The following is a 17,903-nucleotide window of genomic DNA, read 5'->3' as shown; positions in this document are numbered from 1 at the left end:
CTCTCTCCCTCTTTCCACCCCTGCTGCTGTATCCGTCGTTTACCCAATTTTCTCTCTCGTCACATCTCACCCATTCTTTCCATTTCCTTATTTTCTTTCATTCATGTCAGTCTTCAGTCTTCCCTCTCCAAGGTCTCTCCCCCCCCCCCCCACACACAGTCTTCCCTCTCCAAGGTCTCCCCCCCCACACACACACACACCCCTCACTCTCCCTTTTTTCCATTCAGTTTGACGTTTTCACCTCTCTCTCTAGATTCATTCATGTCAACCTTGCAGCCATGCGCTCACGTCTCTGTCTCGCTCTCCTTCCATCGCTCTCTCCACCTGTCACGTCATCCCCTCCGTCTCTCTCTCCCTTCATCCGTCTCCGTCTACCTGCACGTCGTCTTCTTTGATTCCTTCTATCTCTATCTTCTCTTTCTGTCCATCTTTTCTTTTCTCTAAGCTCTGTGTGCTCAGTCAAACACAAACACACAACGCACATGCACACACACACAACGAGCGCGCACACACACACACACACACACACACACACACACACACACACACACACACACACACACACACACACACACACACACACACACACACACACACACACACACACACACACACACACACACACACACACACACACACACACACACACACACACACACACACACACACACACACACAATACTCACAGAGGAATTCATCATAGCACACCATTAGAGAATCAATTCACTTGTTTTCTTGTCTTTCCATATGCATGAGGGTTACCATGCATTTAATGCATTCCTTGGCGCATCCTTAATATAATTAATGCTGCAAAGTCCAAAATCAAGCCCGTGAAAAGTTGGTGCAGTATATCAGGTTAAGTGAGGTCAGCAGCAGACTCTTCAAACTAAGTGACAACAGCATTGCTTGCAAGCATTGAAGAAAGAAAAAGTATTTTATTGGGACTATAAAATGGTGCCACCCCATATACAATTGTAAAATTGAATTCATGAGCAATAAAATGCAGCTTTATCCAGTGCAATACACTCAGGGGTTTTGCAGCTACAGGCTTACCTGGCATGTGATTATGACTGGTAGCTGTTGGTGGCTAACGCTAGAAAACTTTAGATAATAATGAATAATGGATTGGATTTATATAGCGCTTTTCAAGGCACTCAAAGACTCACAGGGTTCCAGGTTCCATTCATTCACACACAGTCATACTGGTTGCGGTGAACTACCATAGTAGCCACAGCTGACCTGGGGCAGACTGACGGAAGCGTGGCTGCCATTCAGCGCCTACGGCCGCTCTGACCACCACCTCAAACATACAGCAGTCATACACATTCACACGAGGCAAGGTGGGTGAAGTGTCTTGATCAAGGACACAACAACCATGACACAGGTGGCAGAGCGGGGATCGAACCGCCAACCCTTGGATCATTGGCCAACCCGCTTAACCACCTGAGCCACGGTCGCCCAGATATTGCTGTTTAACTCATATTACAGAGACTTTTGGACTATTCTGTACTTGTGCAACTGTTTAGTATTTACTGTACCATTTACCTGTATGTACCATCTTGCTGTTGTTTGGCTAAAGTGATTTAGATGTGCTTTTTTTTATATATATTTTTTGGGCATTTTTTATGCTTTATTGATAGTGCAGAGAGACAGAGGTGAAATGGGGCAGAGAGGGGAGTGACATGCAGAGAATGACCGCGGGCGGGAATCGAACCCGGGTCTGCTGCTAGGCCCGGCCCGGGGGGGGGGGCCCTACCAACTGAGCTAAGGGCGCCCCGATTTAGATGTGCTTTAACACCAATAATAAAGGCCTGCCTTTAGAGTCCCCATTATCTTTACTTTTAGTTTCCGCTGGGGATTATTCATCCTTTATCTGCTCATACATTCTTTCCACATGCACATGAGTATCATGAGTCTCAAGCATACCCGCAGCAGTACACTATAAGATGCACCTATTGCACACACACAGTAGCCCACCAGACAGACATAGACACACACATAAACAAAGTGGCCTCACCTTGCCGAAGCTGCCCTTGCCCAGCACCATTAGGAAGTTGAAGTCAGACAGCTTTATGCGATCTTGGTTGCCGTTGGAGTCGAAGCGGGACGCAGCGTTGGCTGCCTTGCCTTCTGTGTTCTTGCTCGGACCGATCTTTGCTCTCTAGATGTGGAAAAAGGGACCGATCAGGCATAACTTCCAAAAAAGCAAAAGAGGCCACAGCTTAAAAGTGGAATAACAGAGGGCTGAGTTGGCACAAAACACAAATACAGTGAAGTGTAATAACTGGGGAAACATTTCAAGAATTTCAGTATTTTTAAGTGGGATTCATTTCCCCTGCCACATGTGTCCCTTTGGTCCAAGGATTGAAAGCAGCAACCAAAGTGCTATTTGTAACATTTTGATATTTAATCAAATGTAATTATTTCATTAATTTGATCATAAACAACAAATGGTAGGCATTACCTTGACTTTGCTGTTTCATTATTTAACAGACGGAGCTTTAAGAGACATGCATACCAGCAGATGTGAGAAAGGGGCCTTGAAGGAAAAATCTGTTAAACATTTATCCCTTTAGTGTTCTGAGAATCCGGGACCAAGAACTACATCCTTATTGTGTAAGAAAGCATCAGCACTTATGTGAAATTATGTAAATCTAGAAAGTCTCTACACCAATGCCACTTTTCATATGAAAAATGATGCATTAAAGAATACAGGGAAGACTATGGACTAGTCCCATAAGATCACTACCAACACACATTATTGCCTTAACAGGTTTTCCCTAAATGTTCAGATTCTCTTTCAAAAAATTGGAGGATTTAAAGTCAGAAAGAAAATGTTTTGTTTAAACTTATACATTTTTTTTTGGCATTTAGACATTTTTGTTAGGAGTGGAAAAGACAAGTATGTTAAAAGGGGAAAGATTTCTAGGGGTCTGGTTCGGTTTGTCTTGATTTATTCTGTGCAGGCACTTCACACTTTTCCATAACAAATGTGGCCTCCTCCCTTAGTGTCTGCCACGCTATTCAATCACTGTCACCACTTCCCTTGTTTCCGTCCGTCAACTCTCTCTCAAAAAGTTTTGTACAATCTCTCTTGTCTCCAAAATACATTCCTAATTCCATCTTTATGAATTGGCCCTGTGTCTCTGACTCTCTTCATTTATTCATGTCTTTCAACGCTTCATTTGCCTCTGCCTCTACCGTGTTGCTCTCTGTCGCAAGAAACCATTCAAATCTTATAATGTAATCTGATCATAATCGTACTCTTCATTTTGTTAAGCCGTGCAGCTTCAGACATTAACAAAATGCCTGCACTTACATATATAGAGGTAGAGGATAAGCACATCTTATTCTATCTTATCTCATATTGCTGATCAACATTGAGGCTCCCTGCACTTCTTCTCTCCTGTGCGGTAATTTCTCCTCCGCCTCTTCTTGGAAATTGTCAGAGTGAAGCCTCCCGAGTACTCTGCTGCTCCCTGCACTGCTTGTAGTGTGTGTGTGTTTGTTTGTCCATGTGTGCGAGTGGATGCTACCCATACGGTTCTCAACTCATCAATGGATAAAAGGCTCTATCTGTCTCCATCTGTTCTGACACACACACACACACACACGCAAACACACACACACACACACACACACACACACACACACACACACACACACACACACACACACACACACACACACACACACACACACACACACACACACACACACACACACACACACACACACACACACACACACACACACACACACACACACACACACACACACACACACACACACACACACACACACACACACAGGAGCAGTCAAGGTATTTGTGAGCAGCAGAGCGTACTGAAGGCTACACTTCAGAGATTTATGGTGCTCTCTCTCTTTGTCTGTCTCTCTGTCTACAGCCGTGTGTCCAAGTATTAAGGTATGAATGGACAGTGACGATATGTGACCATTTGTTTTACAACCACCTTGAAGTATATTTCTTTGCTGTTGTTGCAAGTCATTGTGAAGTAGCAAACAACTGCCTGTCTCATCCAAATGACTGACCTTGGCGCAGCAAACATTAAAGACTTGTAATTATTATTCCACCCTTGCCCAATTGTATCCCCTGACACAACAAATACTTCTTCTTCCTGTGATTATACTGTTAATATCCAAGCTGTCAGTGTACTATCAATGCCTCCACAAGACATAATACATTATGTGTCTGTTGGCTCCAACCCCTGGAATTGAAATTGACATTGTATTTTTTGAGACATAAAAAACAATCCATCCATCTATCCATCTACAATCCATCCATCCACTCCTCTCTTCTCCTCTCCCTCTCCTTTGATTTAGCTCCCTGTATGAGTGTTAGGAAGAGAAAAAACAGTAAGAATGAAAATATATAACAAACAGTGGAGTGGAGGGGGGGGGGGGGGGGGCGGAGAGGTGAAAAGGACAGAGAAAGAGCAAGAAATTGGTGACACTAAAAAAGCTAATTGAACTGTTTTGTAAATTCTGTATGGGATTCAGCGACATGTCTTTCGAACACAACTTCATACCAATAAAGCTTCATGAAACTGAACTAAACTGAGATTAAAAAAAAAAGTATTTGTCTTTGCTCTAAATGAGGATAACTCAAGACTGACTGTCTCGATTGTGTGTTTGTGTGATTCTGGATGGGGTGAATGGAGGAATGCAGGTCATGTTACTTAAGTGAAGTGGAATCTCTCTCTCTCTCCCTCTCTCGCTCTCTCTCTCTCTCTCATCCGTCCGTCTCTGTGTCTATCTGTGCCACTTTCCTAAGAGTGTGTGATAGCCTGCCCCATGAGATTGTGTCTCAGAGAACGTCTGAGGACCATGACCTTGAGGAGATGGAGGGAAAAGAAAAACAGATAAAGAGAGAAACACACAAGGGGGGGAAGTGAAGGTGACAGGGGACAAAACAGAGAAGTGAAGCAGAGGAAGGGAAACAATATAAAGACAGGCAGGACAGAAGACTACAATACCTCACAATACAGCCAACATGAGAAGGTGTAGATGTATATATGATGATGGTGATATTGTGAGCATGAGTTCCTCATTCAGGCACAGTCAAATGGCCCAGTCAGCTTAAAGGGATAGTTCAGTATTTTTGAAGTGGGGTTGTATGAGGTACTAATGCATAGTTAGTGTGTAACCTTATGGAGATGGTGATGAGCGCAGTCTATTTAAAGAGTTTGGTGATTTGGCGTAGTAATACATAATATAACCAATTAGGCTTGACAAGAAAGTGCAAAAATAAACAGCTGTCTGGCAGCAAACTAAAGCAGTCAAAAAAATCATACATTTAGCGTACAGTTGAAAAGATATAATTTTTTTGGTAAAAATGTATATAAATGGCAACAACTCCTACACAGTACAACAGTACAACGCTAACTTCATTTACAGTGACATCACACCCACACTCCTTAAAATGACTGCACTGATCGCAATCTCCATAAGATAACACATTAACTAAGTACCTCATAGAGCCCAACTTATATCCCTTTAACTCATAACGTTTGACTATAGAACCCTCAGTAGATTTTCACCCCATTCCAGTCCATGTGTTAAGCTAAGCTAACCATCTGTAGCCAGTTGACTAGGAACTAAAACAAAAGCTGTGGCCGAAGCAGGGACAGGTGAGAAAACAAAAGCAAAATGTCCCCCAAAACAACGCCACTTTACTCTGCAATCGACACATTTCAGAATGACACTGATGTTTCCATGGCTCAGTGTCAGCAAGACAGAAGGAGAAGTGGAAAAGAGAAGGAAAAAAAGAGGAAAAGCACAGGGCTGGTTTATCCTCTCCTCTGCCAAATGTGTTAATGAATGGGCCTACTGGTCAGCCACACACACACATGCACACCAACACACTCACGTTTGGACCTGCAGTGTGCCAGACCGGATGGCACTATAAGCATGCCTGCCAACTGCTAACAGCTCTCCCAGAGAGGCCTTCATTCAGAGACACACAGTTGCATAGTGCATGAGCAAACACACACACACACACACACACACACACACACACACACACACACACACACACACACACACACACACACACACACACACACACACACACACACACACACACACACACACACACACACACACACACACACACACACACACACACACCTCAAATTTCTGCCTTATCTCGTCGTTGCCCTCTTCCTCCCCCTCCGGAGCAACAGGAACGTTGAAGTACTCGCCTTCTTCCTGAGAGAGTAGCTTAAACCTGGAGAGAGAGAGAGAGAGAGACAGAGAGAGAGACAGAGAGAGAGAGAATATTTCCAGTCAAATCAATTCCCAATTAGTATATACAATTTAAGCGTTTAAAATGCTGCCATTAGCCGAAGCCGCTGACAGTTAGTGCACCGATTTACAGTCCTGAGGAATAATCGGCTGATTATATAGTCATTCTCTCTCCTTCACGGTAATCCAGCAGAGCCCGACAGAGCTGGGCCCAAAACACAGTGGAGATGCTTATCATTGAACCAAATCAATAGAATATACATTTTCATAGAGGCCTCGTTACAACTGATGCCACAACCTCATACCTCAAGGCAACCTGCCACCAATAACATTGTGCTGGTTATTCTTTAGTGACACATTTATTTTCACTTGAAGACGGTTTCGTTTTTATTTGACTTTTTTTTCCAGTTTTTATTTATCTCAAAAGTGGTTCCTTTTTGGTTGTGACTTCTCAGTATATTGACTTGTTTGGTGCGTAATAGTCATGGCTGCATAGTGGCTCTGCTTGTTAACGAACAACAACAGTTTGAAATAGTTTTCATGCGGCTGCTTTTGACAATCTACCAGCCTGATATGGAGCTTAACAACCCTTGAACAATCGATTCTGACTTTTAAGTGCAGTGTGTCTGAAAGTTTTTTTTTGTCAAGTACGTTACTGCAAACAAATATGAATACCTCAGGAAGGATTTTCTTTTTACGCCTCATAATGCTTTTCCTATAACACTAGAGTTGGCCTTTGATGTGTTCGGTAACTTGTTAAGATGAATTTTATTTGTTCCATCATTACACAATATCTTTTCATTCTTCAAACAGCCATGTGATCAGGACTGTGCTTCCTGAGGTTACAGCTGATATAGCTCACTGACATTTATATCATGAATATTAAATATAATTTAGTGTTATTATTAGACAATAAAACAGGCACGTTTCCAGTGTATGTGGAATGAGAAAAAACATACTGTACACTAATTGATACATGACACATTATCATATCTTATAGGCGGGTGTATAATTAGCAGCTCAGATATACTGACAGGAACAGGTAGTAGCCATGGGATCCATTGTTTCATGTAAATAAAATATTGATTATAGCCACTGTAAAGATAGGGTAATCAGATACAGCAAACACTTTGAAGCTGACAGGTGGTGTATATTTCCGCTAACAATTAAACCTGTTGCTAATGGAAGAGTAATAGGGCCAGGGGTTAAAAATGCAATTTCATCAAAAAAGTTGAAATGCCACGAATAAAGTCGAGATATGGAGAATAAAGTGTTCTTGTCCATCAAATCCAGTTAGGGAAGCGACTTAACAGCTATGACAGTTGCTGAGCCTACATGTCTCTGCCATTACAAAAAATTCCTTTGGAGTTTTTGAAGTGACGTAACAACATACTTAATTGATATGCGTATCATACAAATATCGTTAAGTAACACAATGAAAGTCATCAGCTTTATTCTCAATATTTCCCCCTCGGTATAGTTGCTGGCTGTGTGGGCTAAGTTAGGATGACCCTCATTATATAATAAAACACAAATTGTTTTTTGGATAGTGATGGAGAATTAACAACATATCTTGCAGTCCTGTTATAACAATTATTCTTCTATTTTACACATGTAAATTAGGCATGTTTTTATCAAAGGTATTTTTGATAAGCTAGACGGGCCTTTACACATCAGCAAAGTAAGCTCAAGTCTTTCTCCCTCCGAGGGACATACAGACATACAGAAACAATTTGAAGCTTTAAAGCTGAGCTGTTGTGCTCATGTCACTCTCACTCTGTTCCGCCCCCTGGCTGCTGGTGCCAGCAGGTGTGAGGCAAAGATGGAGCGGTGGATAACACACACAGACGCACACACACACAGACACACACACACACACACACACACACACACACACACACACACACACACACACACACACACACACACACACACACACACACACACACACACACACACACACACACACACACACACACACACACACACACACACACACACACACACACACACACACACACACAGGTTCTCTGTGCTCTGAATATCAGGTTGTTAATGGCATCTCTCCACCTCCACCATTCCACCCTCAAACACTGGCATCTCATTAAAAACCCTGACACAGCAGCGTCAGCGAAAGGAAGAGGAAGAGAGGAAGATGGAGAGATACAGAGACTGAGTTAAAGAGAGAGAGAGAGAAAGATAGAGAGAGAGAGAGAGAGAGAGAGAGAGAAATGGGGAGGGAGGGAGGGAGGGAGGGAGGAAGGGAAGGTGCTGGAGAGATTAAGAAGAAGAGATAAAGAGACAGGCTAGAAGATGCTTTGGCACCGAGTATCGCCGGAATAAAAGAGGAGCTCTTACTAAAGTATTTCTCCAACAGTGCAGTAATGAACAAGGTCACCTTCACTCTCCCTCCTCCTCTACCTGCGCTGTTTCTCTGCATCATGCCACCCCAACCCTCCTCTCCCCCCCACACACAAACTTCCTCCATCCATCCATCATTCATCCATCCATCCATCCATCAATCCATGCTTTCATCTTACCATCCATCCACTCCTTGTTTGTGGAGCTCTGAGATGCCGAAGGACAGTGATCCCATGAAGTCATTGCGGCTGGCGAGGTCCCAGTCCCAAACCTCCACAGACAGGCGGCGGTCCTTGTCGTACTCCTTCAGGTGGCTGGGGCCAGAGGAACACAATGACAGTGTGTCAACAGTTGGCTTTTATGGCTAAGTGTACAGTATATGTTTATTTAAACAGGGAAGGCCATTAAGAGAAAGGACAACATTACACATTACCGCAGACATGACATATAAAAACAGACAAAAGCACAATAAAGGTAGAGTCGGCAATTCTGGAGAAGGCTGGAGAATATCTCCTCATGATCCGCTACCTGTTCGTACTTTGTGTGCTGATACACAGCCTAGGCTCTGTACATTAGTATGTTAACAAAAAGGGGCCCAGCTGAAAAAAGTTGGTCTTAAGAGCTGAAGCAGGTTATGCCACTTGTGTGGGGCATAATATTTAAAAGCCAATGTCCCAATATCTGTTCTCACATATTCATTTTCCTGAACCAAATAGTCTTGGGACCTAGTGGTGAGTGTGCTTGATATATAGTTAAAAAGACATGCAAAGATACTCAGGACGTTTGCCAAGAAGTGCCTTACAAACAAATAGAATGAAGTGATGTTTCCTTCTTGCTGCCAGCAGTGATTCCCATTATACTTTACTTTGACCCTTTCCTGCCGGTTTGTATACTGAATAATCCTCTCCGTTATTTTCCTAACCTGACAAGTTTTCAAAATAAAAGAAATATCTTAGTATAGCCTGTGTGTTTTACATTCAGGGTGCAGACCACATGTTTGAAGCAGTTCAGAAAATTGTTTTTTTTTCTTCGATTGGTGTAGTTGGATAGGTGCATATAAAATGCCTTTCATCTGCACCCAGATGCCTGAAAATGCAAATCTCAAGTCATCTTCCTTGCAAGCTGTTATGTAGCTTATTAAGAATGTAATTAGAGTCAACTGCAGGAAACGACCCCAAAAGCAAAAGGGTTTATGAATAGAAGGCGCCACGTGTTTTTATCTGTGCGCCAGCGGTTATGCGTGCTTGGAAAGCCGGGCATAATGTGATGAAAACACTGTGAGAGTGAGAGAGAGATGAAAGAGAAGGAACTGGAGATAAAATGAGAAAAGACTGACTGGAGGGGAAGAGAGAAAGACAGACAGAAATATAAAATAAAATAAAATAAAATAGGAGACCCCTTACAATTTAAAGGTCTCATCCCAGGTGGGGTTGAGGTTGCACTTTATGGTCTTGGTCTTCTGTTTACTCTCACTCCGGGGATCTGGGATCAGTTTAAGCTTCACGTAGGGGTCTGAGAAACCATTGGGGTCCATGGGAACAAGATTCTTGCCCTCTTTGACTGGGGAAAAAAAAAGGAAATGACATTTTGTAAGTGACATTTTGTGGACCAATGGGGGAAGTTGTTTGTGAGTGAAGAGCTTAAAACTCAAGAGTATGTGCCAGACAGATTTTTCCATTGCAAACAGAACCTTGAACAATTATTGAAAAATTTGCATTAGAAAAAAATAAGGATTATTATTATAAATCTCTAACAATTTACTAGTATCTATATTGTACGACATACAGAAACACAAGGCAGCTTCCTATCGACAGTGCTGCATGCAGCATTTCCAAACTTCCAAATCTGAACTTCATGGTCAAGACTGTATTGGCAATATTGACAGACCCTGGTCTTTGTCTTTGGTGAGTCATATTCCTTAAAAGCTATAATTCAAGTAACATTTCTTACTTGTAACTTGTCAGTAGCATCATTAATTTTAGAGGTGAGTGATAATACTTGTTGTATGTGTGTGTGTGTGTGTGACCTGAATTTGGATAGTTGTTCTTTTGTCTGAAACCCACATACAAACACACCAGAAGTCCTAGAGTTGTATTGGGGGTTCAAGCCTTGAGGTTGCCATTTCTGTCTATAATGAACATGTAGACACATGAAGGTTGCCAGTTCCAACACTAATCCTCCTTGTGTGGCCCTCTGTTATTGGGCTATAATAGTATTCCAGTGGCATAAAATCCCCCTGCGATCAGAGTGTGTGTTTGGGTGTAAAATAATTGTTTCTGGTCAAGTTGTGAGGTCACAACCAATTACCCGAAGCAGGGCTGCTGTGTCGCTAGGGAAGCACTCAAGAACACACATAAACACACGCACACACACACACGCACACACACACACACACACACACACACACACACACACACACACACACACACACACACACACACACACACACACACACACACACACACACACACACACACCCCCCAAAGTACTTAGATGATGTAGCTAAGTAACTAGTATTCTGTGGAAAATGACAGGCTGAGTAATGGTGTGTATAACCATGTTGGGGCAAACACACAAGTCACATTGTGTTTTTAAAAAAACTAATTAATTGTCCTACTTCAGTCTGTTTTGAATCATGTCTTTCTTTTCTCTGGCAAAATAATTTGTGAAATTAGCATGGGTTAGACAACCCGACACCCTCAATCATTAGCAGGCATGCAGGTTATATGATGGCTGATGTCTTATACTGCACTTTAAATGCTTCATTTACTGTATCTTCTTTGGTTGTGGGCACAAGAACATTTGAAGAAACAGTCAGATTGGAGTTTTAGATGAGACTGCAGGGGGAATATATCTTTTACAGATGACACATAAGACAAAGGAGGAGACGACATGATATTTCTAACAGTATGATTGGAGGGCTGCCTGCCATGTTTAGTAAACAAATGATGAAAATGATTAATGTCAAAGTGATAGTAAGGGTTACATAATACTAAAGCAGATCCATCTGGTATTGTCAACACAAATGAAATGCTCCTGAGTTGCTCTTAAAGGGAGACCTTTCAAGCTGATTAACATGATGCTGCGACATGGGTCAAATAGCCTTGGTGGTTATTGAAATGTAAACTTTAAAAGTCAGATTCTTTGTCATTTATTTTTAATTTTTTTTTTACTATTAACAATTGAGATGCAAAAGCTCTCATAGCTGCAAGGAACATGCAGCCTCCATTTTCCAACCATGACTGGAAGGAGAGCTTCCCAGCGTGACAGGAACCTGGACAGGTCAGAGAAAGGAGGTTTTCATGCTGTTACCGCGCCATGCTACGCTAAGCTGCAAGAGGTTAACCAGAGCACAGACCCAAAGGCCGGTATTAAACCCCTCAGCGGAGGATGTCAATAAATATTAGATGATGCCTGTTAAAGTGACCATCAAATGCTGTTTGAAGGGTGAGCTGTAAAGAGGGTAGCATGCCAAATAGTCTCATAGGACACTTACGATAAATAGGGCAGGGTGTGTGTGTGTGTGTGTGTGTGTGTGTGCGTGCGTGCGTGCGTGTGTGTGTGCTTGTGTTTGTGTGTGAGTGGTGAATGGATCTGCTTTTGGATGTACGTCATGTGTGTCATGTGCATGTGACTGTGTTTGAGTGTTTGAAATACTTGCTTGCTAATTGCAAAGACCATGTACGGGCCTGTGTATAGATGTGTGTGTGTGTGTGTGTGTGTGTGTGTGTGTGTGTGTGTGTGTGTGTGTGTGTGTGTGTGTGTGTGTGTGTGCGCGCATGCGTGTGTCTCTGTCTGTGTGTGTGTGAGAGAGAGAGAGCCGAGAGATAGTGTGTGTATTTGAGTCTGCAGGGAGAGCGAGTGGAGATAAGAGTGGAGGTACAGCAGAATACTGTATGTGCACAGCTGCGTGGGTGTGCTGTGAACCTTCTCCCATGTGGAACGGCCTCGTCAGAGTCTTAGTAGGATTCTTATGTTCGGTCCGAGTGCTACTCTCCGGTAAAGCGGCTGCAAGTATATTTATTTCCCCTCCCAAATCATTTCCAGAAAATGTTCAACAATGGGGAAACAGACTTTGGGTTAAAAACAAGAGTCTTAATAACCTCTGCAGTTTGGAGAGTAGCAGTGTGCAGTATGTGTTCAGGAAATGCATTAAAGTCCAAACTAAATCCTGGCACGGCTAGTTTGGTGCTGCCATGTTGTGTATATGATGAGTGTGACAGTTACAGGCTACTAGCCCGATCTTGAATAATTGGATCGTTTCATTTGAGCGATGACATGTCAAAAATAAACCCTATTAGGCTCCAAAGCTTTATCTTTGAACTAACTGGGTTGAGCATACAGACATTTAGAGTGGAATGGTATAAAATCTTTGAGTCCACTGTTAAAATATTCCTTTGCCACTTTGCATCAAAGAGCTCTGGGGTGAGCGCAGTGTCTTTCAAAAGGAAAAGCTCATTGTAGTATTGTATCGAGGTCTTCTGATGTATGTATGAATGACAGGACTAAGTGTTTAGATTCCCAGTGGGGCCATCCAGAACATTTGAAGTCACCAAGATGTGGCAAATGTTTCCCTTATGTACTGTTCACCGTAAATACAATTGATGAAGTGTCTGAATCTCATACCCTGTCCCTATGTCCTACTTTAGGTGGGGCTGCTGCCTCCCACAATTTTTTTTAATGCTAGTCTTAAGTGTGTAATATCAGAATATTTAGCAGCAGCTAGTGGTGAGATTCTAGATTGCAACGCTCCCCAAGTAACCCCTCCCTTTGGGACAATTTACAGAAGCTACGGTAGCCTTCAAGGACAAGAAGTTGGTTACTAAAGATGTGGTGAGGTGAAGATGTATTTAGTTATGTATCCTAAAGCAGGCCTACTTCTTCTTATTCGTCTTCCAATAGGTGCATTTCCCACTATATATACAAAACATGAAAGGCCGTTACGTTTGTCCATTCTGTGCTACTGTAGAAACATCCCCGGTGCCTCATTGCGGCGAGCCCCTCTCCTATGTAGATATAAAATGCTCGTTCTAAAAGGTAATTTAAAAAACGTATACACTAATTAAAACATACTTATGCATAATTTTCTATTCTATTTCTAACTAGTCTGTTCTGAAAAAGGCCAATGAATTCTGATGTACCTTCCAAAAAAAAAAAAATCTTATCCAGCACATTTCCAGCATTTCTATTTTCTACAGTAATTGGTCAGCTGTGTGAAGTTAAAAAAAGAAAGCAGCATTTGAACTTGCCCTTTAAAGCTCTCTCTTTTTTTAAAAATTCTTCACATAACTATTATAAAATGACATAACAAGTGAACCAAAGGGGGTGGCACCTTAGGACCCAATCCCACGTCCCACTGCATTCTCCCAACCGGAGTGTCCTTGAGCTACAAGCTGATCCTCGGTCTCCATGGGCACGCTTCTGCCACTGACCCTGAGCTCTGATCTGCCAGCGACGCGGAGAGGGAGGGTGACTTGAAAGTGATCAATAATGTGTCACTTTACACCCATGACTTTGATTTAATCCACAACTAGTCCACTAGCACAAATGCACTTTTATTTTAAGTGTAGCAGCCATTTCCACCCTGGCTCAGGCTACATTAGGCTGAAGAATAATTCCTGGTGTTTCAAAAATGTATTCTCTGTGTGGTGGGTGTTCTTTTTTTCTCTGCCTCACTGCAATGAGGCAAATAAGCTAATGGTGGCTCCACACTGACCCCTGTGGGCAGAAATGTTTACTACACTGTTTCCCTACCGCCTGGAAACTCTTGCAACAAGGAACATGAGGAGGATTTATGACAGCCGTTTGAAAACAGGAACCTAATGCAACATTTTTATATTATCTGGAGAATAAATTGCAGCCTCGAAAAAGTGTGTAAGTGCTCAACAATGATTATTGGACAATAATGTTAATGCATGGTAAGAGTGATGGACGGAAAGGACTAAACTTTATCAAATAAGAACATACTGGCTGTCAATTTTCTTTGCCAAGCTTCCATCATTCGGATCCATTTGATTTATTTTCTGTTCTTTTTATGAAGCACTTGTGAGGTTTAGCCTTTTTATTGCTGTAGTAGCAGTGTCTGTGGGATAAGGCCGCTCGCTTATCAATTCCCACAGTAAATCCCAGCTAATGATCAGTCTACAAGCGTGGGAACACGGAAGAGTGGAGTAAGAGAGCGAGAAAGAAAACAAGGGATGAAACCCAGTGAAAGACCATGAAGGGTAAATAGGTTAACATGCAGAAATGTACAGGTAGATCTATAGTGTGATTACAAGTATCCAATGAATATATCGCCTTTGTCCAGGTTATACTCAGAAAGTTGCCATTAAAAAGATGGAGTCAGCGATTCAAACGCGTGTTGTCAAAACCGTTGAATATTTCCTCAAGATATATAAACCTGTACGTACTGTATATACGCTGAAAAAAAAATCCAGTGTTAATACACGGCTTGGTCTCACAAAGAAAAGTAACCGTAAAGAGCGTTTAACCCTGCGGACAGGAGGAGATATTCACTGATTTTGACAAAAAAAATACATTTTGACAACAAACATTTCCCAGAATAGCTGACTCCACCTCTGATATTTGAGTAGAGTGGAGACAGTGTTTATCATTTTTAATTATGGAATATATTGATAATATACTTTATGCCAGAGGAATCAATCACTGCTTTCTTTCACATACAAATGAATTTGGAGGACCTGACTATAATGATGCCTTCACATTGGAAACTCCTATTCAAATGTTATTCAAACCTTTGCCTTGTTCACCATTTATTAGTATTAACTCATCTGCTACTACTCAGAGATAAATGGTATCAAAACTGAAGTTGGAGCAGATTTATTGAGGCTGTTATCGCTTAATCCACCCAAAATGTCATCAAGCACTGAATTTAAGATTAACAGGGACCAAGTAGAAGTTCATTCAAAACATCTGCTGCCATCTGCAGGTAAGTTAAGGCACTGCATATAAACGGTTTCCACCACTTTCCGTTTTATCATTCAGTTCAATTAATAAACCTGAGGCAGGTTCCGGAAACACTCTCCAGGAGGGAGGTGAGCTTTCATTTAATTGTTCTTTTAAAGACCATAAATGGAAGGAAAAAAATTTAATTTTAACAATAGTTATGAACAGAAAAAGGGACAAGTCTCCTTAAAGAGAGCCATGAAAAGGTCAAATATTAGCGTAGGTATTAATTTACAGTTTTTATCAGTTTTTATATACTTTATTTATCATAATGATAAATAAAAAAAGAAACTGGGTGACATGCCTATAAGATTGTTGTTGTTTGATGTATTTATCTGCAGATGACTGGTGGTCAAACATAGATAAAGATGCTTCTAGAAACATTTTATTACTCATTTTAACCAGCGGCATTGGAAGAGATATCCTATGAGAAACAGACAGTCTACTTATGTACACCCACTGCATCCTCAATACGCTGGGACAAATGACGCAGAAGGTCAACAGCAAAACTCTCCACTCTCATATTCTAACTACAGTAAATCATCCAAATCACTTTGGCTTCTCGATTTAACATTTACGACAGATGCCCACCCACCTACGAGTCCACAAGTCCTGCTCTGTGGGGTTATCGAAAACAAAGGGCATTCTGGGATATGTGGAACATTCTGCGCTTATGCGATTATGAAAGTGAGTACAATGAAGTATATATTGTATAAGTCTTGTTCATCCAAGATATCAAGAGTAAGAATATCTTGTCAGCAGTTGCTTACCGATTGCTGCACCACATCTTAACAGCTTCAAAGTTGTAAATAATATCAACATGATGGCAGCTGCAGTACCACTGGACAGAAACTGCCACTGCTTTGTGACAAAACCTTGCCCAGTGCTAATACTGTCAGTAAGGCCAGTCATACAGTGATCCGTGGTGTAAGCCACAATAAGACCAATGGCTGTTTTTTACTCGTTGATGCAACTTCTCAGTCAAATTTCCCTAAGCAAATTACAAATGCTTCAGTGGGTGAATGTGTGTGACACACTGTTTGGTCACAAAGTGACTGAACAGCTCATCCAGCCTTGAGATACCATGTTGTAAATAATCTCAATTAAATGAAAATAAAGCTCTTCTTGGACCAGTACATGACATCATCTTATGGCCACGTAACTAGATAACGCACTTCCTACAACATTCACTTTAGCCTCTATAAAGTATATTGTATTGATGTATGTGTGGACACAATACAGCCAACTTGTAGTCCTAGTGTATATTTGAAATCTGAGCAGAGATAGTAATGTAAGTATGTTGAAATTGTTATAATATTTTGGACATGAAATAGATAAAATGTCTGTGAGTCTGATGTGTTGCATCCATCTGTCACCTCTGCAGGTTTACCACTAGAGGGAGACGGATGACTGGTAGTTCTCAAACATGAATACACAGTTCAGCTAAATTCCTTAGTAGCAGGTTACTGTAGAATTGTGTGTGTGTGTGTGTGTGTGTGTGTGTGTGTGTGTGTGTGAAAACATACTTACTGGTAACAGTGAGTACATTAGTTTTGATCTCGGCGGTGATCTGGAGGCGACCTCTCCTCTCAGTGTGGTCTGTCCCACACAGGCTCGGCACATTGGCCACACAGCGGTTATGGATGTTCATCATACAGTCTGGAAGACACACACACACACACACACACACACACACACACACACACACACACACACACACACACACACACACACACACACACACACACACACACACACACACACACACACACACACACACACACACACACACACACACACACACACACACACACACACACACACACACACACACACACACACACACACACACACACACACGTATATGTCATATTGATGTGCGGGTCAATACATGCAATAATGTACTACATTTATCATCAGAAAATGCTAATTTCTTGTCTGGAATTTCCAGACCCACGTATACAACGATGTAGGGTCTGGCGTTGAGTAATATACCTTCCCAACTCAAGGGGCGGCACCAGCACATGCATTTCAAATACCACTGCATGCAATTGGATAGCACTACGACCAATCAGAGCAATGAACAAGGTGACGTATTCAGCCCCGTTAGTTTAGCGAACAGCAGGGTTAACTGGTTAATTAAACCTTTGCCCTGGTCGGTCGGCAAAACAGCAAATTCATCTTTCTTTCAAAGGAAAGTTTTGAGTGCCGTCTTCTGTTAATTTTGTAAAGAAAAAGCTCAGTCCAAATCATTAAGTGTCGAGGTGGAAGCCGTTTCAAACCATGTATCTGCAAACATTGTTGTTTAC

At 41.8% G+C, this 17,903-nt stretch overlaps 1 protein-coding gene across 1 annotated transcript in view; it reads right to left on the bottom strand.

Annotated features, from left to right (window-relative positions):
- LOC307263544 (protein kinase C beta type-like) overlaps positions 1-17,903 on the bottom strand; it is an 82,519-nt gene that overhangs the window by 23,313 nt on the left and 41,303 nt on the right. The window contains exons 5-9 of the mRNA XM_080044709.1: positions 17,125-17,253; positions 10,032-10,188; positions 8,808-8,942; positions 6,151-6,250; positions 2,018-2,161 (exon numbers count right to left, since the gene is read on the bottom strand). Of these exons, the coding sequence (XP_079900835.1) occupies positions 2,018-2,161; positions 6,151-6,250; positions 8,808-8,942; positions 10,032-10,188; positions 17,125-17,253 (665 nt within the window). The remainder of the gene's footprint in view (positions 1-2,017; positions 2,162-6,150; positions 6,251-8,807; positions 8,943-10,031; positions 10,189-17,124; positions 17,254-17,903) is intronic.

Source organism: Ammodytes marinus (assembly GCF_949987685.1).
Source record: "Ammodytes marinus genome assembly, chromosome: 16".
Classification (NCBI taxonomy): Eukaryota; Metazoa; Chordata; class Actinopteri; order Uranoscopiformes; family Ammodytidae; genus Ammodytes; species Ammodytes marinus.
Note: the sequence above shows the minus strand (reverse complement) of the source record. Positions and strands in the feature narration are given on the sequence as shown.